This window comes from Staurois parvus, unplaced genomic scaffold (genome assembly GCF_062004578.1).
Source record: "Staurois parvus isolate SC_StPar_1 unplaced genomic scaffold, SC_StPar_1.0 ptg001147l, whole genome shotgun sequence".
NCBI classification, from domain to species: Eukaryota; Metazoa; Chordata; class Amphibia; order Anura; family Ranidae; genus Staurois; species Staurois parvus.
In genome coordinates this window covers 408,974-433,068 of record NW_028318943.1, presented here as the reverse complement: position 1 = coordinate 433,068, position 24,095 = coordinate 408,974, and the positions used below count along the sequence as shown (strand labels likewise).

Genomic DNA, 24,095 nt, shown 5'->3' with positions numbered 1-24,095 from the left:
GGATGGATAGAGACGGATTATTCCCATCAGAAGAGATTGAATAATAAATCATTTATGGAAGTGTGGAAGGTTGCTGTGTGACTTCAGGGATTTGTCCCCAGAAATATCTCTCCCCCCCGGATGTCAGTCAGCGGCACAAGATTCTGTTCTTTAGAATATTTTATTCAATGGTAAAAATGTATTTTATAATGATTTCCTGATGTTCTGGCATCCATCCCTTCACTCTTCATCCATCCATCCCTCCACTCATCCATCCATCCATCAATCCCTCCACTCTTCATCCATCCATCCCTCCACTCTTCCATCCATCCCTCCACTCTTCCATCCATTGATCAATCCTTCCATCCATCCCTCCATCAATCCTTCCACCTTTTTATCAACCATCAATCCTTCCACCCATCTATCTACCCTTCCATCCATCAATCCATGGAAGGAAGGGTAGATGGATGGATGGGTGGAAGGATTGATGAATGGATAGAAGGGTGGAAGGATTGATGGAGGGATGGAAGGGTAGATAAGTGAAAGAATTGATGGATGAAAAGGTGGAAAGATGAATGGAAGGGTGGAAGGCTTGATGGATGGAAGGATTGATGGCTGGATGGGTGGGAGGATTGATGGATGGATGGGTGGGAGGATTGATGGATGGAAGGCTTGATGGATGGATGGATGGATGGAAGGATTGATGGATGGATGGGTGGGAGGATTGATGGATGGATGGATGGAAGGCTTGATGGATGGATGGAAGGATTGATGGATGGGTGGGAGGATTGATGGATGGGTGGGAGGATTGATGGATGGATGGGTGGGTGGGAGGATTGATGGATGAATGGATGGAAGGGTCGAAGGATGGATAGATGGAAGGCTTGATGGATGGAAAGGTGAAAAGATGTATGGAAGGATGGAAGGCTTGATGGATGGATGGATGGAAGGATCAGTCCTTCCACCCATCTACCCTTCCATCCATCCACCCTTTCTATCCATCCCACAGCTGCCTATTCTGTGCAGTTCCCCAGACTGGCCACTAGAGGACGCCGTACGGCCTCTTTTTCTCCGGAACTCTGTGTTGCGGTCAGTGTGGATCGGGGAAGGTTTTCTTGCTGTACCCGGAAGAGGAGAGGAGCGGAGATGGCGCGAGCAGCCAAGGTATGGAGAGCCGGGTGCCTGTGTGCACCGAGTGCTGTCCTCCCTCTCCGGTCCCACACACACGGGGCTGTACATTGCAGCGGTGACCCGGCCCATGGGGAAAAAGCGTGCTGTCATCCTGTTCTCTATGGGATGTCTCCAGGTGGCAGTGAGATGACATGGAGTGCACACCGAGGGGGGAGCTGTAATGCTGGGCCGCCAGTCCTGTCATCTATACCGACCCCCTCCACCCCATGTCACTGCAAAGAACTCCCCTCCCATCCTTCCTAACCCCTCCCAACCCATGACCCCGCCCATCCACTCAACCCCCTGACACCCCGAGCCCCTCATGAAATCTCTGCACCCCTCGCCCGCCAACCTATAAACCCTCTGACCCCTCCCATCCATCCCCCAACCCTCCTGACCCCCTCCGCCCCCAACCCTCCTGACTCCTCCACCCCCGATCCCGCAACCCCGACTCTCTTGAACCCTCCTCCCCCGATCCCCCAACTCTCCTGACCCCTCTGCCCCCGATCCCCCAACTCTCCTGACCCCTCTGCCCCCGATCCCCCAACCCTCCTGCCCCCTCCACCCTGACTCTCCTGACCCCTCCGCCCCCGATCCCCCAACCCCCCTGATCCCCCGACTCTCCTGATCCCTCCACCCCTGACTCTCCTGACCCCTCCGCCCCTGATCCCCCAACCCTCCTGATCCCCTGATTCTCCCGACCCCTCCGCCCCCGACTCTCCTGACCCCTCCACCCCCGATCCCCCAACCCTCCTGACCCACCCCCAACTCTCCTGACCTCTCTGCCCCCAACCTTCCTGCCCCCTCCACCCCTGACTCTCCTTACCCCTCCGCCCCCGATGCCCCAACCCTCCTGATCTCCCGACTCTCCTGACCTCTCCGCCCCCAATCCCCCAACTCTACTGACCCCTCCACCCCGGCTCTCCTGACCCCCGACTCTCCACACCCCTCAAGCCCTGATTCCCTGACCCTCCTGACCCCTCCACCTCCGATCTTCCTGACCCTCCTGGCCCCTCCCCCGATCCCTCACCCCTTCTGATCCCTCTCCCCTGATCCCCCAACCCTCCTGACCCTGCACCACCCAGTCCCTTGATCCCCACCCCTAACCCACTTACCTCCAGCCCTTAAAACCTAGAATCTGCTGGCTGAAGAAGATTCATTGTTTGAATATATGATCCATTTCCAGCTTCCTTGGTACACTGGCTTGATCCCCCTCCCCCGCAGTGACATATTGCTCGGCAGGGCCAGGACAAGGTCCTTCAGCCCCCTAGGTGACAACGCCAGAGTTCTGGACTGGGTGCACACGGGCCTGTCTGCGGTCAGTGTTATGGGTCGCTGCCCCGGCATTGGCTGTTGTCAGTAGCCGAGTTGTAGGTGATTGGGACTTGTCTAGATCACGGCCTCCATGATGCATCACCTGCTGATCCCACCATTGCCCACTAGATGGGGGTGTTCATGTTTCTGCTGATTTTCATTTCAGGGGAACTGACTGATTCCAGTGGACCTGTAGCCGGGTTGGATGAACTCCGTTTTATTTTTTAAGTTTAAACACTTTTAAATTGATGTCTCTATATATTTTTTCTATTATATAAAATTCTTTTAGAAATAAAAAAAAATGCTAATACGAGATACACTATATTACCAAAAGTATTGAGCCCGCCCTCCAAATCATGTGATTCAGGTGTTCCAATCCCCTCCATGGCCACAGGTGTATACAATCAAGCCCCTAGGCATGCAGACTGCTTCTACAAACATTGGTGAAAGAATGGGTCGCTCTCAGGAGCTCAGTGACTCCAAGCGTGGTCCCGTGATAGGTGGTCACCTGTGCAATAAGTCCATCCGTGACATTTCCTGGCTACTAAATATTCCACGCTCAACTGTTAGTGGGATTATAACAAAGTGGAAGCAACTGGAAACAACAGCAACTCAGCCACCAAGTGGTAGGCCACGTCACATGACAGGGCGGGGTCAGCGCATGCTGAAGCGCACAGTGCGCAGAAGTCGCCAACTGTCTGCAGAGTCAATAGCTAAAGACCTCCAAACTTGGTGTGGCCTTCAGATGAGCCCAACAACAGTGCGTAGAGAGCTTCATGGAATGGGTTTCCATGGCCGAGCAGCTGCATCCAAGCCTTACATCACCAAGTGCAATGCAAAGTGTTGGATGCCGTGGTGTAAAGCACGCCGCCACTGGACTCTAGAGCAGTGGAGGCGTGTTCTCTCGAGTGACCAATCATGCTTCTCTATCTGGTAACCCGATGGACGTATCTGGGTTTGGCGGTTGCCACGAGAATGGTACTTGCCCGACTGCATTGTGCCAAGTGTAAAGTTTGGGGGGGGGGGGATTATGGTGTGGGGTTGATTATCAGGGGTTGGGTTTGGCCCCCTAGTTCCAGTGAAGGAAACTCTTAAGGCGTCAGCATGCCAAGATATTTTGGACAATTTCATGCCCCCAACTTTGTGGGAAGAGTTTGGGGACGGCCCCTTCCTGTTCCAACATGACTGCCCACCAGTGCACAAAGCAAGGTCCATAAAGACATGGAGGAGCCAGTTTGGGGTGGAGGAACTTGACTGTCCTGCACAGAGTCCTGACCTCAACCCCATAGAACACCTTTGGGATGAATTAGAGCGGAGACTGTGAGCCAGGCCTCCTCCCCCGACATCAGTGCCTGACCTGACAAATGTGCTTCTGGAAGAATGGTCCAACCTTCCCATAGACACCCTCCTAAACCTTGTGGACGGCCTTCCCAGAAGAGTTGAAGCTGTTATAGCTGCAAAGGGCGGGGCCAACTCAATATTGAACCCTGCGGACTAAGACTGGGGGGCCATTACAGGTCATGTGTGTGGAAAGGCAGGCGGCCCAATACTTTTGGCAATATAATGTATAACTATGACATAGATCAGGGGTCTCCAAACCTTTTATTCAAAGGGCCAATTTACTGTACCTCAGACTTTAGGGGGGCCGGATTAGGGTGAGCGAGGATAGAAAATGTCCTGGTCCCATCATTGAGAATAAACATGGCCTCGGGGTTGGTGGTCAGTAAAAGGAAGAACCCAATCAGTGGAAGAAATGGTGCACCATTGTTTGTGTTAGTGGGAGGAATAGTACCCCGAGGGCCGGTTAAAGACTGGTAAAGGGCCACATCCAGCCCCCGGACCACAGTTTAGAGACCTCTGACATAGCGTGTTCTGGCTTCTGTCTCATTCAAACAGACTGCTACTGGCCTGGGAAAGCATCAGATCTCACGGATCTTGGTTTGACCTGCTGCTTTGAAGGGCAGAGGAGAGAGCTGGGGTCTAATGGACTCCAGATCTCTCCATAAAGAGGACCTGTCACGGCTCCAGCTATCACAATGGATTTTTTTCATTCCTTGTCATAGCCATAAAAGTGATAAAATAAATAAAAGTAATTATTATTATTATACAGGATTTGTATAGTGCCAACAATTTGCACAGCGCTTTACAATATAAAGGGGAACAGCACAATTACAGTTCAGTACAGAAGGAATAGGAGGGCCCGGCTCATGGAGCTTACAATCTAAAGGAAGGGGGAGATGATACAAAAGGTGATAGCTGTGGGGGATGATCTGGCGAAGGTGACCCAAGTACAGTTCTTAGGTGGAGGTGGGGTAGGCTTCCCTGAATAAGCGAGTTTCCAAAGATCGCCTAAAAGCAGACGGGGTGGGGGCTGACCGGACATACTGGGGTAGGGAGTATGAGAGGATGGGAGAGGCTCTGGAGAAGTCCTGGAAGCGAGCGTGGGAGGAGATAACAAGGGAGCTAGAGAGGAAGATATCTTGGGAGGAGCTGAAAGGATGGTTTGGGCGATATCTGCGAATGAGGTTGGTGATGTAAGGGGAGGTGGTACTAAAGGTGATAGCTGTGGGGGATGATCTGGTGGAGGTGACCCAAGTACAGTTCTTAGGTGGAGGTGGGGTAGGTTTCCCTGAATAAGTGAGTTTCCAAAGATCGCCTAAAAGCAGACAGTGCTTTCATTTCAGGGAAAATGGGCAATGTTGTGGATGACTTTGTAAGCTGTGGTTAGTATTTTGAATTTCATACGTTGGGTTGGCGGAAGCCATTGAAGGGAGGGGCAGAGAGGGGCAGCAGTCGCTGATCGGTTAGTAAGGTGTATGAGTCTAGCAGCAGCATTCATAATAGACTGAAGGGGGGATAGACTGTGTAACGGTGGACCAGTGAGGAGGGAGTTGCAGTAATCGAGGCGGGATATAACCAAGGCATGGGTAAGTTGTTTTGTGGTGTCATTGGTCAGGAAGGGGCGGATTTTGGAAATGTTGCGGAGGTTTGAGGCGATGGCTGGATGTGGGGCTCGAAGGAGAGGTCAGAGTCTAGGATTACGCCTAGCACCCTGGCATGAGGGAAGGACCAATGGCTGTACTGTTGATCTCAATGGTAAAGTCATGGGGAGGTGGAAATATTATGAACTCGGTTTTGAGTTTGAGGTAGTGATGTGACATCCATACTGATATGTCTCTAAGTAGATTTGTGATATGTGAGGAGATTGAGGGGGTGAGCTAGGGAGTGGAGAGATAGATCTGGGTGTCATCAGCATAGAGGTGGTATTGGAAGCCATGGGAGGTTATCAGTTGGCCCAGGGAGGAAGTATAGAGAGAGAAAAGGAGAGGCCCAAGGACGGAGCTTTGGGGTACCCCAACAGACAGAGGATGGTGAGTTCTATGTGACGCTGAATGTGCGCTGAGAAAGGTAAGAGGAGAACCAGGAGAGAGCAGAGTCACGGAGGCCGATGGAGTGGAGTTTACTGAGGAGGAGTGAGTGGTCGACTGTGTCATAGGCAGCGGAAAGGTCAAGGAGTATGAGTATGGAGTAATGGCCGTTGGTTGGGATGAGTATGGAGTAATGGCCGTTGGTTGGGATGAGTATGGAGTAATGGCCGTTGGTTGGGATGAGTATGGAGTAATGGCCGTTGGTTGGGATGAGTATGGAGTAATGGCCGTTGGTTGGGATGAGTATGGAGTAATGGCCGTTGGTTGGGATGAGTATGGAGTAATGGCCGTTGGTTGGGATGAGTATGGAGTAATGGCCGTTGGTTGGGATGAGTATGGAGTAATGGCCGTTGGTTGGCATGAGTATGGAGTAATGGCCGTTGGTTGGGATGAGTATGGAGTAATGGCCGTTGGTTTTAGTTAGTAGGTCGTTAGTGAGGTTTAGTAGGGCAGTTTCTGTGGAATGTTGTGGGCGGAAGCCGGGCTGTTGGGGATGAAGAAGGTTGCTGTCGGTGAGGTAGCAACTCCTACGGTTGTGAACAAGGCGCTTGAGAAGCTTGGAGGCAAATGAAAGCAGGGAGATGGGTCTTATGTTATCCAAATAGGTGGGGTCCAGCGAGGGTTTTTTACATAAAGTATGGGAGTGACCAGTGCATGCTTGAGCGGGGAGGGAAAGGTACCCATGGAGAGTGTGAGGTTGAAGATGAGGGTTACAGAGTTTAGGATAGAGCAGGAAGGAGGCTGCAATAATCGTGAGGGGTCAGGATCCAGGGGACAGATGGTGAGGTGAGCCTTGGAAAGGAGTTTGGCAACTTCCTTGGTGGTAACGCGGCCAAAGGAGGAGAGTGTTGCGTTTGGTGTTGGGCCTGGCATGTTGGGTCGCACATGCATATGTAATCGGTGATCACACCAGTGTTTTAACAAGAGCAATCATTTTAGCACCAGACCTCTTGGGTATCTCTAAACTGATAAACTGTAAAGGCTTTAAAGTGTTGCCTAAATATCATAGTTTGTCACCAGTCCCTGAGCATACGCAATTTAATATCGCAAAATGTTTGGTATCTATGTTCTCGGGGTAACCACCTTTTACCGAACAATTGAGTATTTTATTGTGTTTTTGTGCATTAACATTAATTAAAGTGTATTTTTTTCTTTATATTGCATTTGAAAAACCGCTGTGCAAATACTGTGTGATATAAAAAATTGCAGCACCCACCATTTTATTCTCTAGGGCAGGCTTCTCAACCAGGGTTCCTCCAGAGGTTGCTAGGGGTTCCTTGAGCAATTTTTGTGCCTCTCAGATAAGTTACCACTGATACTTTTCACTATCTTTAAGTAGGGATGCACCAATATATCAGCGGCCGAAAATAGTGTTTTGGTGATAATGATGCCGATACATGTAAAGTCACGTCATATAGACTTTAATGCAAAAATGCCCCCATCGACTTTAACCACTTCTCGTCCGGCTGTTGTATATAAACGGCCGGACGGTGTCCGTTTATAAATGGCGCCCCCGCCCCCCTGCTTGTGTGCACTCCCTGGGAGCACGCAGCACCGCGATCCGGTGCCTGCTGTGTCCTCTGGACACAGTGGAACACCAGTCGTCGAATGGGTCCTCTGTGCGAGGTCCCGATCATGTGATCACTGGCCAATCAGTGATCACGTGCAGAGTAGTAAGCAAGATGTCACTTCTGACATCATTGCTTACTACGTGTGAAATCTGTGAATGATCACAGAGGTCACATGGTACAGGGATATTCACAACAGCCTTGTACCATGTGACAAGCTGTGACCAATCACAGCTCACACAGTATTTCTCAATGGCTGCAAGAATGCAGCCAGAGAGAAGGAGAAATGATTGCTTTTACAGCCTTTATGGGTGTAAAAGCAATCAGTGTAAAAAAAAAAAAAAAAAAAAATCATTATCACCCCGCCCAACAAGTAGTACAGTGTCACCATGGTGACTTCCTTTGAACCCCTGAAGAAGCCAATGCGGCGAAACGCGTTGGTAATTACCATCATATCACCATCCCTGATTTATGCTGGTTATACTGGTGACCTATAGACCATGTATAGAAAGAAATGCTACAGTGAGCGCTCCAAACTGTCAGCAGCTGAACATTAAAGGAAAACACACATAAAATCCCAATATAAATACAGATCTATAAAATGCAGCGCTGTATAGTAGTAAGATCACACAAGGAATACAGTCCTGTATTGGTGCTCGTTGTTTTTCCAGTGCAAATGATAGAAATGCGCACTAACCAGAAGCGTATAGATAATACGCAGATATATAATTATCCTGAAGATTCCCCTCTTTCTGGCCAGAGTGTAGATTAGGAACTGGAAAATGTGAGGATGAAGCGCCCTCGTGTGGTAAAGATGAGATCCAACAGGCCAGAAGTGTCCTTGCAGAGATGCATGAAAAGATCCCCCTCTCTGAAGCTGGTATAAGGATCACACGGGGGCTGTAAAGGTTGAAAGGCTCTCTTCGTTCAGGATAATTATATATCTGCGTATTATCTATACGCTTCTGGTTAGTGCGCATTTCTATCATTTGCACTGGAAAAACAACGAGCACCAATACAGGACTGTATTCCTTGTGTGATCTTCTATTTGTAGTTTACTACTATACAGCGCTGCATTTTATATATCTGTACCTATAGACCATGGTCTGGTACTGTCCACATAGGGATAGTGTGATATGGGATTCGCTGTACTGAGGGGCTCATTCTCATATCTGATGTTATGGGAGGGTGTGTATGTCCCATTCTATTATGTGTAATAAAAACTTATATTTTATGAATTACAGTGTGTCTAAGTTGTTTTCATCCTGAGAGTATTTAAGCACCTGTAAAGTCCTTCTCCCCTTTTTGTCGCTACTTGTATATGCTACGTTTGGACATGGTGCTGATGGATCTAACATACTAAGTGTGAAACTTTGTGATTCTTTTGCAGAGCGCGGTGGTGCTGTGTATGGATGTGGGTCTGGCGATGACGCACTCCCACCAGGGGGAGGAGACTCCGTTCGAGCAGGCCAAGAAAGTGATGACGCTGTTTGTGCAAAGACAGGTAACAAACCACCATCTGATGGGGATGCGGGCATTGGTAGATTAATTATTGGGGAAAGCCAGCTAATACCCTGCTGTGTAAACAAAAAAAAACTATATATATACAGTATTTCCCAGAAGTGAGTCCCCCCCTCACATTTCTGTAAATATTTGATTCTCTCTTTTCATGTGACAACACTGAAGAAATGACACTTTGCTACAATGTGACGTAGTCAGTGTACAGCTTGTATAACATGTAAATTTGCCGTCCCCTCAAAATAACTCAACACACCGCCATTAATGTCTAAACCGCTGGCAACAAAAGTGAGTCCACCCCTAAGTGACAAGGTCCAAATTGGGCCCAAGGTGTCAATATTTTGTGTGGCCGCCATTATTTTCCAGCACTGCCTTAACCCTCTTGGGCATGGAGTTCACCAGAGCTTCACAGGTTGCCACTTGAGTCCTCTTCCACTCCTCCATGATGACATCACGGAGCTGGTGGGTGTTAGAGACCTTGCGCTCCTCCACCTTCCGTCTTCCTCTCCTCCATGACGACATCACGGAGCTGGTGGGTGTTAGAGACCTTGCGCTCCTCCACCTTCCGTCTTCCTCTCCTCCATGACGACATCACGGAGCTGGTGGGTGTTAGAGACCTTGTGCTCCTCCACCTTCCGTTTGAGGATGCCCCATAGATGCTCAATAGGGTTTAGGTCTGGAGACATGCTTGGCCAGTCCATCACCTTTACCCTCAGCTTCTTTAGTAAGGCAGTGGTTGTCTTGGAGGTGTGTTTGGGGTCGTTATCATGTTGGAATACTGTCCTGCGGCCCAGTCTCCGAAGGGAGGGGATCATGCTCTGCTTCAGTATGTCACAGTACATGTTGGCATTCATTCATATTATTATTTTATTATTATTATTATTATACAGTGTTTATAAAGCGCCAATGGTTTGCTCAGCGCTGTACATTACAAAGGGGGACAGAACATGTGACAGAACAATACCAATACAATGCAAAATATGAGGGGATCGAGGGCCCTGCTCTTTCGAGCTTACAGTCTAGGAGGGAGGGGATGGTGGTACAGGAGGAGATAGCTGTGGGGGATGGGGTTGTAGGAAGAGTGGAGGAGGTCGGCAGGTTAGCAGGGGGTGGGGTAGGCCTCCCTGAAGAGATGGGTTTTCAGGGTGCGCCTAAAGGAGAGTAGAGTAGGTGATAATCTGATGGGTTGGGGCAGGGAGTTCCAGAGGATGGGTGACACCCTGGAGAAGTCCTGGAGGCGGGCATGGGAGGAGGAGACCAGGGAACTAGAGAGAAGGAGGTCTTGTGAGGAGCGGAGTGTGCGTGTTGGGCGGTACTTGGATATTAGGTCAGTGATGTAGTTCGGGGCAGTATGGTGGACAGCTTTGTACGTCAGTGTTAGGATTTTGAATTTGATCCGTTGTGCAATCGGAAGCCAGTGGAGGAATTGGCAGAGGGGGGTGGTGGAGATGGAGCGATTGGAAAGGTGAATGAGTCTGGCAGCCGTATTCAGGATGGACTGAAGCGGGGATAGCCTGTGGCGAGGCAGGCCAGTGAGGAGGGAGTTGCAGTAGTCGAGTCGTGATATGAGGAGGGAGTGGATGAGCTGTTTAGTGGTTTCTGGGGTTAGGAACGTGCGGATTTTGGCGATGTTGCGGAGGTGGAGTCTGCATGAGTTTGTTAAAGATTGAACTTTAACAGAGAGGGGGAGTGAGGGGGAGGTGGTAGCATTATAGGTAACGCTGAAAGAGCGTTGTGACAGGTAGGATGAGAGCCAGGAGAGAGCAGAATCTCTGAGGCCGAGGGAGTGTAGTTTTTTGTGGAGGAGGGGCTGGTCGACTGTGTCGAAGGCCGCAGAGAGGTCAAGGAGTAGGAGCACTGAGTAGTGGCCATTAGCTTTGGCGGTTAGTAGGTCGTTGGTGAGTTTGAGTAAGGCGGATTCGGTGGAGTGTAGGGGACGGAAGCCGGACTGTAGGGGATGGAGGAGGTTGTTGTCGTTGAGGTGAGAGCATAGGCGGGTGTAGACGAGGCACTCGAGGAGTTTAGATGTAAAGGGGAGCAGGGAGATGGGTCTGAGGTTGTTCGGGTCATTGGGGTCCAGGGAGGGCTTTTTAAGTATGGGGGTGATGTGTGCATGTTTCAGAGGGGAGGGGAAAGTGCCGGAGGAGAGGGAGAGATTGAAGACGTGGGTGAGGGAGCGTAGGATGGAGGTGGAGGGAGGTCGTAGGAGTTGTGAGGGGATAGGGTCGAGGGGGCAGGTGGTGAGGCGGGCATCAGAGAGGATCTTGGAGACTTCCTCGGTAGTAAGGTCAAAGGTGCGGAGTGTTGGGGGGGGCTTCAGTATGGGGAATGTAGGGTGGGGTGGAAGTGGAGGTCAGAGCAGTGGTGGGGCCGTGGGAGAGGGGTGATGAGGGGGTAGCTGAGTGAGGGGGAACAGGGTTGGAGGGAGTTTGAGCAGCGCCGAAGTCCCTGCGGGTTATGTCGAGGGGGAGGGGGGATGAGGGGGTAGCTGTGTGAGAGGGGACAGGTTGAGGGGCGTGTGAGTTGCGGCAATGTCCTTGCGAATTGTGTCAATCTTGTTTTTGAAGTGATTGGCAATCTCAAGGGCAATGAGTGAGGTGCTGGGTGGAGGTGGGGGTGGCGAGAGTAGAGAGTTGAAGGTGGAGAAGAGTCGGCGAGGATTGGAGGAGAGGGCCTTGATGAGGGTCAGAAAGTAGGCTTGTTTGTCATTGCATTACTGCTGTCTGAATAGTTTAGCTTTTACTTACTTTTTATTCATATTTGTGTTCAGCATGGCAGACCTGTGTTTGTTTCCCGGTAGGTGTTTGCGGAGGGTAAAGATGAGATTGCGGTGGTTCTTTTTGGCACGGATGATACAGAGAACCCGCTGGCAGATGGAGATCAGTATCAGAACATCTCAGTCCAGAGACATCTCATGCTGCCCGACTTCCAGCTGCTAGAGGAGATTCAGAATGTCATCCAGCCTGGTGATCAGCAAGCTGACTGTATCCTTCCGGGGGGCTGTGAGGGGCTGAGGGCAGATTTATGAAGTTCATATGACATGGCTGTGTGCTATTGAGCCCTGTGGAGATCAGACCTTTTTTTAAAGAGGAGCTCCAGTATATTTTAGGGAATAGTAGAACCCCCCCCCCCTTCCCCCCCTATACTCACATGAGTCCTCCCTCGATCCAGTGCTGTGCCCATGTGTAGTGGCTCTCACTTTCTTGTCTCGCAGGCTTTGCTGAGGCAGCGGGAGCTATTGGTTCCTGCTGCTGCCCATTCTGTAACAAGGGACCAGGGGGCGGGGTCAAGCCATGATGTGTGTGACTATGGATGCAGGCAGCGTGGCTTGAGTGCAATCATGCGTCTTGCTATAGGGGCACACTTAGAAGAGGAGGAGCCAGGAGCGCGAGCAGGGAACCTGACAAGACAAAGTTTGGGGCCGTTCTGTGCAATTCCTTTACACAAAGCAGGTAAGTATAAACCTGTTATTGAAAAAAATGTATACATTCACTTGAAGTGCATTGTGGGCAGTCTACGGTCTGCAGTGCATGCATGGGGCCAATCTGAGGTCTGGATTGTATGCACTGGGGCCAATCTGAGGTCTGGATTGTATGCACTGGGAACAGTCTAAGGTCTGCAGTGCAGGCACTGAGGCCAATGTGAGGTCTGCAGTGCAGGCATTGGGGTCAATGTGAGGTCTGCAGTGCAGGCATTGGGGTCAATGTGAGGTCTGGAGTGCATGCATTGGGGCCAATTTGAGGTCTGCAGTGCAGGCATTGGGGTCAATCTGAGGTCTGCAGTGCAGGCATTGGGGTCAATCTGAGGTCTGCAGTGCAGGCATTGGGGCCAATCTGAGGTCTGCAGTGCAGGCATTGGGGTCAATCTGAGGTCTGCAGTGCATGCATTGGGGCCAATGTGAGGTCTGCAGTGCAGGCATTGGGGGGGTCAATCTGAGGTCTGCAGTGCAGGCATTGGGGGGGTCAATCTGAGGTCTGCAGTGCATGCATTGGGGCCAATCTGAGGTCTGCAGTGCAGGCATTGGGGTCAATCTGAGGTCTGCAGTGCATGCATTGGGGCCAATGTGAGGTCTGCAGTGCATGCATTGGGGCCAATGTGAGGTCTGCAGTGCAGGCATTGGGGGTCAATCTGAGGTCTGCAGTGCAGGCATTGGGGTCAATCTGAGGTCTGCAGTGCATGCATTGGGGCCAATCTGAGGTCTGCAGTGCAGGCATTGGGGTCAATCTGAGGTCTGCAGTGCATGCATTGGGGCCAATCTGAGGTCTGCAGTGCAGGCATTGGGGTCAATCTGAGGTCTGCAGTGCAGGCATTGGGGTCAATCTGAGGTCTGCAGTGCAGGCATTGGGGTCAATCTGAGGTCTGCAGTGCAGGCATTGGGGTCAATCTGAGGTCTGCAGTGCAGGCATTGGGGTCAATCTGAGGTCTGCAGTGCAGGCATTGGGGTCAATCTGAGGTCTGCAGTGCAGGCATTGGGGCCAATCGGAGGTCTGGAGTGTATGAATTGCGGCCAATCTACGGTTTGGATTGTATGCACTGGGAACAGTCTAAGGTCAGCAGTGCAGGCACTGAGGCCAATGTGAGGTCTGCAGTGCAGGCGTTGGGGTCAATGTGAGGTCTGCAGTGCAGGCATTGGGGTCAATGTGAGGTCTGCAGTGCAGGCATTGGGGTCAATGTGAGGTCAGGAGTGCCTGCATTGGGGCCAATCTGAGGTCAGGAGTGCCTGCATTGGGGGTCAATCTGAGGTCAGGAGTGCATGCATTGGGGCCAATCTGAGGTCTGGAGTGCATGCATTGGGGCCAATCTGAGGTCTGGAGTACATGCATTGGGGCTTTCCTCAGATCAGGAGTGCATGCATTGGGGCTTTCCTCAGATCAGGAGTGCATGCATTGGGGCTTTCCTCAGATCAGGAGTGCATGCATTGGGGCCAGGAGAGAGAGAGAGAAAATATATGTATATATATATGAATGTTCTTACGATTTTATCTCGGCCTGTTCAGCTGCGACTGACTAGATTAGATCCATCCACAGGCAGGCTGATTGTATCCATCGATCGACTTGCGTACAACCAGTCTGTCGGATTTTTAGCATTTGATTACTGTCACTGGTGATAATCCGTGTATTCTGCCAGCTGGGAAAGCTCCCCGTAACCCCCCCCCCCCCCCCCCGGCAGAATACATTAGTGCTGTTGATGGGTGAATCGAGCGATTTCCTTTCCTACCAGCTGTGGTGGAAAGAAATAGAAAATCGATTCATCTATTGCTGCAATGTGGAAAAGGTTGCTGACCCCAGATCTACGGCTACAAGAAAGGGAGTGAATTTGGTTTTGTTTTTTTGCCTTTTTGCCTTTTCGGGGTATCTCCACCAGTGAGATCATGTCACACCCAAACCCCAGAGATCCACTGCTGGACATATTCCTGGTGGCTCCTTCTGACCCCATCAGTGTCACCCTCGACCCCCGGGTCTGGAGACGACTCTGTGGGGTCACTTCCTTGCTGGCGGTGACAGCCAAGACTGCTGGAAATCATTCATTTCTAAACAAATAATCTTTAACTTGTCAGTCCTCGACGCTCTGATCGTCTCCATGGACATTCTGCAGAAGGAGACTCTGTAAGTGACCGGTGCTGGGCGTATGGAAGAGGGTTGCTATGCGCAGAACGCTTTGTCGTGACTTCATAGAGCGGAGATGGATTAGAACCCAACTCTCTGTTTGTCCTGTTTTCCATAATCATTGAGTGTGAAAGCAAAAGAAAATCTCACATTCGGGTCGTCCCCAGAACAGTGGAAATCTTCCAATGGGGACACTAGTCTTGGTGACACCCACTTTGGAGGGATTTCCTCTCACTTCCTGTTTTGGCTGACACAGGAAGTGAAGGGAAAGTCTACTCAATAGGACACAGATGGCAATCAAATAACTAACCGGGGTTATAACCTTCCCTTACTCCTGAAAGAAAAAAAAAAGTTTTTTTTTCTTGAGTTCTACTTTAAATCCGTTCGATTTTACCCCCCTTCGTGACTGTTCGGAACTGCGCTACTTTAACTGGCGACTTGTAAAAAAGTCATATACATTTCATTTGGGTACAGCGCTGTATAAGTGCACAATCGCCAGTTAAAGTAGCGCAGTTCCGAACAGCCAAAAAAATGGCCTGGTCGTGAAGGGAGTAAAATCTTCCGGATTTAAAGTAGAACTCAAGAAAAAAAACTTTTTTTCTTCTTTCAGAATTAAATCTTTGTACGAAAAAAATTATATACATTTCATTTGGGTACAGCGCTGCATAACTGCACAATCGCCAGTTAAAGTAGCGCAGTTCTGAATAGCAAAAAAAAAAAAAATGGCCTAGTCATGAAGGGAGTAAAATCTTCCAGATTTAAAGTAGAACTCAAGAAAAAAGCTTTTTTTCTTCTTTCAGAATAAACTCTTTGTAAAAAAAAAAAAAATCGTATACATTTCATTTGGGTACAGCACTGCATAACTGCTCAATCGCCAGTTAAAGTAGTGCAGTTCCGAACAGCCAAAAAAAATGGCCTGGTCGTGAAGGGAGTAAAATCTTCCGGATTTAAAGTAGAACTCAAGAAAAAAACTTTTTTCTTCTTTCAGAATTAAATCTTTGTAAAAAAAAAATGTACACATTTCATTTGGGTACAGCGCTGCATAACTGCACAATCGGCATTTAAAGTAGCGCAGTGCCGAATAGCAAAAAAAAAATGGCCTGGTCATGAAGGAAGTAAAATTTCTGGATTTAAAGTAGAACTGAAGAAAAAAAACTTTTTTTCTTCTTTCAGAATAAACTCTTTGTAAAAAAATATCATATACATTTCATTTGGGTACAGCACTGCATAACTGCACAATCGCCAGTTAAAGTAGCGCAGTGCCGAATAGCAAAAAAAATGGCCTGGTCATGAAGGGGGTAAAATCTTCCGGATTTAAAGTAGAACGAACTCAAGAAAAAAACTTTTTTTTTTTCTTTCAGGATAAACTCTTTGTGCAGTTATGCAGCGCTGTACCCAAATGAAATGTATATATATTTTTTTTTACAAAGATTTAATTCTGAAAGAAGAAAAAAAGTTTTTTTCTTGAGTTCTACTTTAAATCCGGAAGATTTTACCCCCTTCATGACCAGGCCATTTTTTTTTGCTATTCGGCACTGCGCTACTTTAACTGGCGATTGTAAAAAAAAAAATCATATACATTTCATTTGGGTACAGCGCTGCATAATCGCCAGTTAAAGTAGCGCAGTGCCGAATAGCGAAAAAAAAAATGGCCTGGTCGTGAAGGGGGTAAAATCTTCTGGATTTAAAGTAGAACTCAAGAAAAACCATGTTTTTTCTTTCAGAATAAACTCTTTGTAAAAAAAATCATATACATTTCATTTGGGTACGATACTTGTACCTACACAAGGCTGGACTGGGCTACCAAACTATGGCCAAGCAGCTTGGTGAGAAGGTGACAACAGTTGGTGCAATCATTCACAAATGGAAGAAACACAAAACAAGTGTCAGTCTCCCTAGGTCTGGTGCTCCATGCAAGATCTCACCTCGTGGAGTGTCAATGATCATGAGAACAGTGAGGAGTCATCCCAGAACTACACGTGAGGATCTTGTCAATGATCTCCAGGCAGCTGGGACCACAGTCACCAAGAAAACAATTGGTAACACACTACGCCGACAAGGACTGAAATCCTGCAGTGCCCGCAAGGTCCCTCTGCTCAAGAAAGCACATGTCCAGGCCCGTCTGAAGTCTGCCACTGAACATCTGAATGATGCAGAGGAGGACGGGTGGGAAGTGTTGTGGTCAGATGAGACCAAAATCCAGCTCTTTGGCATCAACTCAGCTCGCCGTGTTTGGAGGAGGAGGAATGCTGCCTATGACCCCAAGAACACCATCCCAACTGTGAAACATGGTGGTGGAAACATTCTGCTTTGGGGGAGTTTTTCTGCTAAGGGGACAGGACAACTGCACCGCATCAAAGGGACGATGGACGGGGCAATGTACCGTCAAATCTTGGGTGAGAACCTTCTTCCCTCAGCCAGGGCATTGAAAATGGGTGGTGGATGGGTGTTCCAGCATGACAGTGACCCAAAACACATGGCCAAGGCAACAAAGGAGCGGCTCAAGAAGAAGCACATTAAGGTCCTGGAGCGGCCCAGCCAGTCTCCAGACCTTAATTCGACTGAAAATCTGTGGAGGGAGCTGAAAGTTCGAGTTGCCAAACGTCGGCCAACAAACCTTAATGACTTGGAGAGGATCTGCCAAGAGGAGTGGGCCAAAATCCCTCCTGAGATGTGTGCGAACCTGGGGGCCAACTCCAGGAAACGTCTGACCTCTGTGATTGCCAACAAGGGATTTGCCACCAAGTACTAAGTCATGTTTTGTGAAGGGGATCACATTTTTATTTCCCTCATGAACATGCAGATCCGCCATCATTTGTTAGACGCATTTCTGCTGAATTTGTTGTTGTATTCTGTCTCTCAGTGTTACACCGAACATTCGATTTTTAGACCGATCATTCCTTTGTGAGGGGCGAACATTCAGAATCAGCAGGGGAGCAAATATGCATTTCCTTCACTGTATGTGTAAAGTGTGCTGCTTTTTATTAGTAGATCTCTTGGTTTCTTAGCCCTGCTTTGCAGGGATGAGAAACTGAAAGGCTTCACTGAGCAAAAAAGTTTTGGTTGAGATTATCTATGACAGAGAATGCTCTCCCTGTTGATAATGTTATCATCAATTGTGGTTCTTCCTTGTTGTGTCTAATTATTTATGTTCTCTTAGAGGAAAGAAATATGAGAAACTTCACATCGCAGTGTTCACAGACCTGAGCAGCCCCTTCAGTGAGGATCAGCTGGAGATCATCATCGCCAACCTGAAGAAAGCCGGCATCAGCCTGCAGTTCTTGTAAGTGGCAGCTGTGCTTTTAACTGGCATCTCTGGTCCCTTTGTACCCAACATTCAGCCCGAGGGCCACATGCTGCTCTTTAGTGCTTGGTGTGTGGCTCTTGGATTTTTTATTTTTTTTTTAAAAGGGGTGAGATTACTAGATTGTAAGCTCCGAGGATCAGGGCCCTCCTATATATTGAACTGTATTGTTGTTGTATTGTCTTCCATTATATTGTAAAGTGCTGAGCAAACTGTTGGCACCATATAAATCCTGTATAATAATAATATATAAATCCTGTATAATAATAATATATAAATCCTGTATAATAATAATAATATATAAATCCTGTATAATAATAATAATATATAAATCCTGTATAATAATAATAATATAAATCCTGTATAATAATAATATATAAATCCTGTATAATAATAATAATATATATCCTGTATAATAATAATAATATATATCCTGTATAATAATAATAATATATAAATCCTGTATAATAATAATAATATATAAATCCTGTATAATAATAATATATAAATCCTGTATTATAATAATAATAATAATAATATAAATCCTGTATAATAATAATATATAAATCCTGTATTATAATAATAATAATAATAATATAAATCCTGTATTATAATAATATATAAATCCTGTATAATAATAATAATATAAATCCTGTATAATAATAATATATATCCTGTATAATAATATATAAATCCTGTATAATAATATATAAATCCTGTATAATAATAATAATATAAATCCTGTATAATAATAATAATATATATCCTGTATAATAATAATAATATATAAATCCTGTATAATAATAATAATATAAATCCTGTATAATAATAATATATAAATCCTGTATAATAATAATAATATATAAATCCTGTATAATAATATATAAATCCTGTATAATAATAATAATAATATATAAATCCTGTATAATAATAATATATAAATCCTGTATAATAATAATAATATATATCCTGTATAATAATAATATATATCCTGTATAATAATAATATATAAATACTGTATAATAATATATATCCTGTATAATAATAATATATAAATCCTGTATAATAATAATAATATATAAATCCTGTATAATAATATATAAATCCTGTATAATAATAATATATAAATCCTGTATAATAATATATAAATCCTGTATAATAATAATAATATATAAATCCTGTATAATAATATATAAATCCTGTATAATAATATATAAATCCTGTATAATAATAATAATATATAAATCCTGTATAATAATATATAAATCCTGTATAATAATAATAATAATAATATTAATAATATATAAATCCTGTATAATAATAATATATAAATCCTGTATAATAATAATAATATATAAATCCTGTATAATAATAATAATAATATATAAATCCTGTATAATAATATATAAATCCTGTATAATAATAATATAATAATTAGTGTCCTCCACTATCTTCCTGTGAAATGTCCTCAGTCTCTCACTCTTCTGTCTCTGGACTTCCAACTAATAGGTGTAGCATGTCTCCTGTAGTAGATATGGTAGTAAAACTGAGACCTTGAGCCACCTCTGGAGTGGGACCATGTCCACGGGAAGTTCCTACGAAGAGTTTTCGGGATGTGTCCAGTGCAGGGAGTGTAAATATAAAAAAAGCTATAAACAAAAAAAAAAAAAGTATACAATCCTCTTTTTACTTACAGTTCTCTATAAGACAAAAGTATTCTCTTTAGCGTGGGTTTAGTTTTTTCTTTATTAAAGAGGATTTTCAGTCCCCCTCAAAAAAAAAAATTAAAAGTCAACAGCTACAGTACTGTGGCTGCTGACTTTTAATAAAAGGACAATTACCTGTCCAGGGATCCAGTGCTGTCCTCGCCTGAGCCGGTTGTTCAGGGTCCCCGGGTGTCAGCGTGTTTACTTTGGGAAGCTAGATGCAGGCAAAGAGAGGGGGGCCTGGACTTCCGCTCGGATTGCTATGCGATCCAGATTTAAGTGGGAGCAGGTACCTACTAAAAACTAGGTACCCGCTCCCCAAAAATAAAAATGTGTCCAAAAGTTGGGGGGGGGGGGGTTAGGGCGAGAGGAGGTGAAAAAGCGGACCTTCCCCTTTTGGGTGAAGTTCCTCTTTAATGACTTTCTATGTCAGTCTTCAGCAAGCTACGATTATCTGAAATATCTATAGCTATATCAGCACCTGGCCACACCTAGTCCCACCTACTGCTTTCTGGATGGACAGCATTGCCTCTCTTGCTGAAACCCTCCCACTGATCTGCAGCGTCTAGAAGGGGGAGCGCGTGAGACACAAAGGAAAGAGGATTGGCTTGTTTACCCACATGAAAGGAAAATATATTTTAAACATATTCATATATATTTACACTGTATGTTGAAATGCTTTTTTTTATATATTTCAAAATATATGAAAAATATTTTTAAAAATACATTTTCAAAAATACTGTATATCTTTAAAAATACATTTAATCTACATTTTTGGAATGCATTTACAAATATATTTTTGTAATATATAAAAAACGCGTTTCAACATACAGTGTGTGTGTATGTGTGTGTATATGTATGTATGTATGTATATATATATATATATATATATATATATATGTATATGTATATATATGTATGTATATATATATGTATGTATATATATATATGTATGTATATATATATATATATATATATATATATATATATATATATATATATATATATATATATATATATATATATATATAATCTATCAGGGTGGATTTGATTTAAATCAAATTGATTTAAATCACGATTTAAATCACTAGTCAGTAAGGCTTGATTTAAATCCTAGTTTTCTACATAAAGACTAATTCTTGCTGGTATAACTTTAATATGCAAGTAGATGAAGATTTTTAGAATAACAACTTTTCATATTAGTTTTTTTATCCCCAGTTTAATAGGTTAATCATTCATATTTGGACAACTTTTCTGTTGTACTTAGGAAGGAGAAAAATTATCATTACCTTAATAATAACAATTTAAATAGATTTATTCAACTGAAACAATAACATTCCAGCATATGTGATTTGCTTAAACATCCATGTTTGTTAACTAATTTAGCTAAACAAAATATATATATTTTAAGAAACTTAGACTGTCAGCCCCTTCCTCCTCACACTGTCAGCCCCTTCCTCCTCACACTGTCAGCCCCTTCCTCCTCACACTTTGTTTCACTTTCTTCTTGTGCAGATCTATTCCACTCCAAACAATCAGAAAAATATTGTTTCTATTCACTGAACTTCTTGAAACTTCGCACTGAAGGGGTTAATTCTGTATTCATAGGTTTGTAGAAGTTAGGATGAAGGTCTTTTTCTGAACTCTGTTCATGTTATAACATTTTTGCTGTGAAGAAGAGGCATGTGATCTCCGCTGAGTCAAATTCAGTTTTGAGAACTGCAAAAGTAAACCGAACATCTGTGATAATATCTTGTAGGCAGAGAAACTGCCCAATAATCTTACAAAAACCTCTGGAAGAGCATGACATTGTGAATGGATTCATGGAATTTATTTACCAAAAAAATTAAACATATACAGCCTTATTCTACATAATTAAAAAACTAATCTTTATTTCATGATGGAATAACCTTTGGATGGTAATATATTTTCCTCAAAAAGCATTTTATTTAAAAAAATCCGATTTAAATAAAAAAAAAATCTGATTTAAATAAAAACAAAATTCCGATTTTTAAAAAAAAATAAAAAATCATTGATTTTTATCCACCCTGATATATATATATATATGTACACACACATATATATTTTGATGAATATTTTGAAATACATTGAATATGGTCAAAATTGTGGTATTTCAAATGTATGACAATATATTTGGGAAGAACAATTTTAAAGTATATTTAAAATATATCTTTCTTCCATGTGGGTAGGGAAGGTTTTTTTTCGTACTTTATGAGTCTTGTCCTTCACATAGTAACTGGATTCGGGAAATGTATAGGCTATCTAGCAGGAGCCCTTGATCTTGGAAATATCCCCCCCCCCATTTCCCACTCCAACTGCTCTAGAAAAAAGACTACTAACCTCAGTTTGCAGTAAAACTCCAGATTGAAGCAAAGGGGGTGGGTTTAGCAATAAGAGAATAAAAGAGGGCGCACTCTCCTCGTGCATTACCGTGATAAAAGAAGAATTTATTGTGATAAAAACAAACGATACTCTCACTAACCCCTTAACTTCATTGCCTAATTTATGTACAGTATTGAATGACTTTGCCTGTTAATATTCCTGATTCCCTAAGTGCATCTCTCTGTAGTTCTTTTCCATTTCGTTGGGCCACGGATTGGATTTTCTATTTAGGTATCAATCTCACTCCCAGATACTCAGATATTTTTGCTGCGAATTACCCACCATGTGTATCGCACCTTTCTACTCTACTGAAGGTTTGGCATGGTTACCCCATTTCCTTTCTGGGTAGAGTCACGGCGGTCAAGATGAATATTTTGCCCAAACTACTTTATCTATTTAGAGCACTTCCAGTCCCGGTCTCGAAAACATTTCTGGATCACTTTCAGCAGGCTATTAATTGTATCTGGTGTAATAAACATCCACGCTTTACCACATCTGTTCTGTACCGCTCACAACGGACGGGAGGTTTAGGTCTTCCCAATTTTTGGCTATATTACTTCTCAGCCCGTTTTGCACAATTATCACAATGGGCGACTGTAAATTCTCAGATCCCGTGGATTAGATTTGAATCTCAGTCTATACGCCCATTTTATTTACCGGGTATTTTGTGGTCCAAAATCCCCCCTTGATCGTTCACTTTTCACAACTCTATAGTTACCCATTCACTGACACTTTGGTCCAAATATACACTTAAATTAAATCTGGTCTCTTCTGTTTCTCCGGGTGTTTTGTTTTTTTGTTAATCCAAACTTTATTACGGCATTTTCTTCCCCTCAAACGTTTCGTTGGTGGTATGACAGATCTCTTATTAGATTATCTGATTTTCAAAGAGGAGGATCTTATATTACTTTTGATATGCTGCGAGTACTTTTTGAGGTTCCGCTTCGCGAGTACCATCGTTATCGACAGGTTAGACATTTTTTTCAGTCACATTTTAACCTCATACCCTCCTCTCCGATCTCATTCTTTGAACGTATTTAGCTGTGACTCTCCTAGGGGTAGGGGTCTTATCTCAGATCTTTATCATCAATTTTTGATCGGTTTCTCTCCCACACCCCCTTTATATAGACAAAGATGGGAGGAGGATAGTGGTATCACTTTCTCAGACGAGGAGTGGGATTCCATGGTGGGTAACATACAGTGGGGCAAAAAAGTATTTAGTCAGTCACCAATTGTGCAAGTTCTCCCACTTAAAAAGAGGCCTGTAATTGGCATCATAGGGAGACCTCAACTATGAGAGACAAAATGAGGAAAAAAATCCAGACAATCACATTGGATGATTTGGAAAGAATTTATTTGCAAATTATGGTGGAGAATAAGTATTTGGTCACCTACAAACAAGCAAGATTTCTGGCTCTCACAGACCTGTACCTTCTTCTTTAAGAGGCTCCTCTGTCCTGCACTCATTACCTGTATCAATGGCACCGGTTTGAACTTGTTATCAGTATAAAAGACACCTGTCCACAACCTCAAACAGTCACGCTCCAAACTCCACTATGGTGAAGATCAAAGAGCTGTCGAAGGACACCAGAAACAAAATTGTAGACCTGCACCAGGCTAGGAAGACTGAATCTGCAATAGGCAAGCAGCTTGGTGAGAACACATCAACTGTGGGAGCAATAATTAGAAAATGGAAGACATACAAGACCACTGATAATCTCCCTCGATCTGGGGCTCCACGCAAGATCTCACCCCGTGGAGTCAAAATGATCACAAGAACGGTGAGCAAAAATCCCAGGACCACACGGGGGGACCTAGTGAACGACCTGCAGAGAGCTGTGACCAACGTAACAAAGGCTACCATCAGTAACACACTACGCCGCCAGGGACTCAGATCCTGCAGTGCCAGACGTGTCCCCCTGCTTAATCCAGTACATGTCCAGGCCCGTCTGAAGTTTGCTAGAGAGCATTTGGGTGATCCAGAAGAGGATTGGGAGAATGGCATATGGTCAGATGAAACCAAAATAGAACTGTTTTGTAGAAACACAATTCGTCGTGTTTGGAGGAGAGAGAATGCTGAGTTGCATCCAAAGAACACC

The 24,095-nt window shown here is 44.8% G+C and overlaps 1 protein-coding gene across 1 annotated transcript in view; it reads left to right on the top strand.

Moving 5' to 3' along the window:
• The first annotated feature begins 1,109 nt into the window (after nucleotides 1-1,109).
• Nucleotides 1,110-24,095, top strand: part of XRCC5 (X-ray repair cross complementing 5) — a 145,074-nt gene continuing 122,088 nt past the window's right edge. Inside the window, exons 1-5 of the mRNA XM_089659323.1 lie at nucleotides 1,110-1,143; nucleotides 8,850-8,963; nucleotides 11,778-11,961; nucleotides 14,535-14,583; nucleotides 17,744-17,866. Coding sequence (XP_089515449.1) covers nucleotides 1,126-1,143; nucleotides 8,850-8,963; nucleotides 11,778-11,961; nucleotides 14,535-14,583; nucleotides 17,744-17,866 — 488 coding nt within the window. The 5' untranslated portion in view covers nucleotides 1,110-1,125. The remainder of the gene's footprint in view (nucleotides 1,144-8,849; nucleotides 8,964-11,777; nucleotides 11,962-14,534; nucleotides 14,584-17,743; nucleotides 17,867-24,095) is intronic.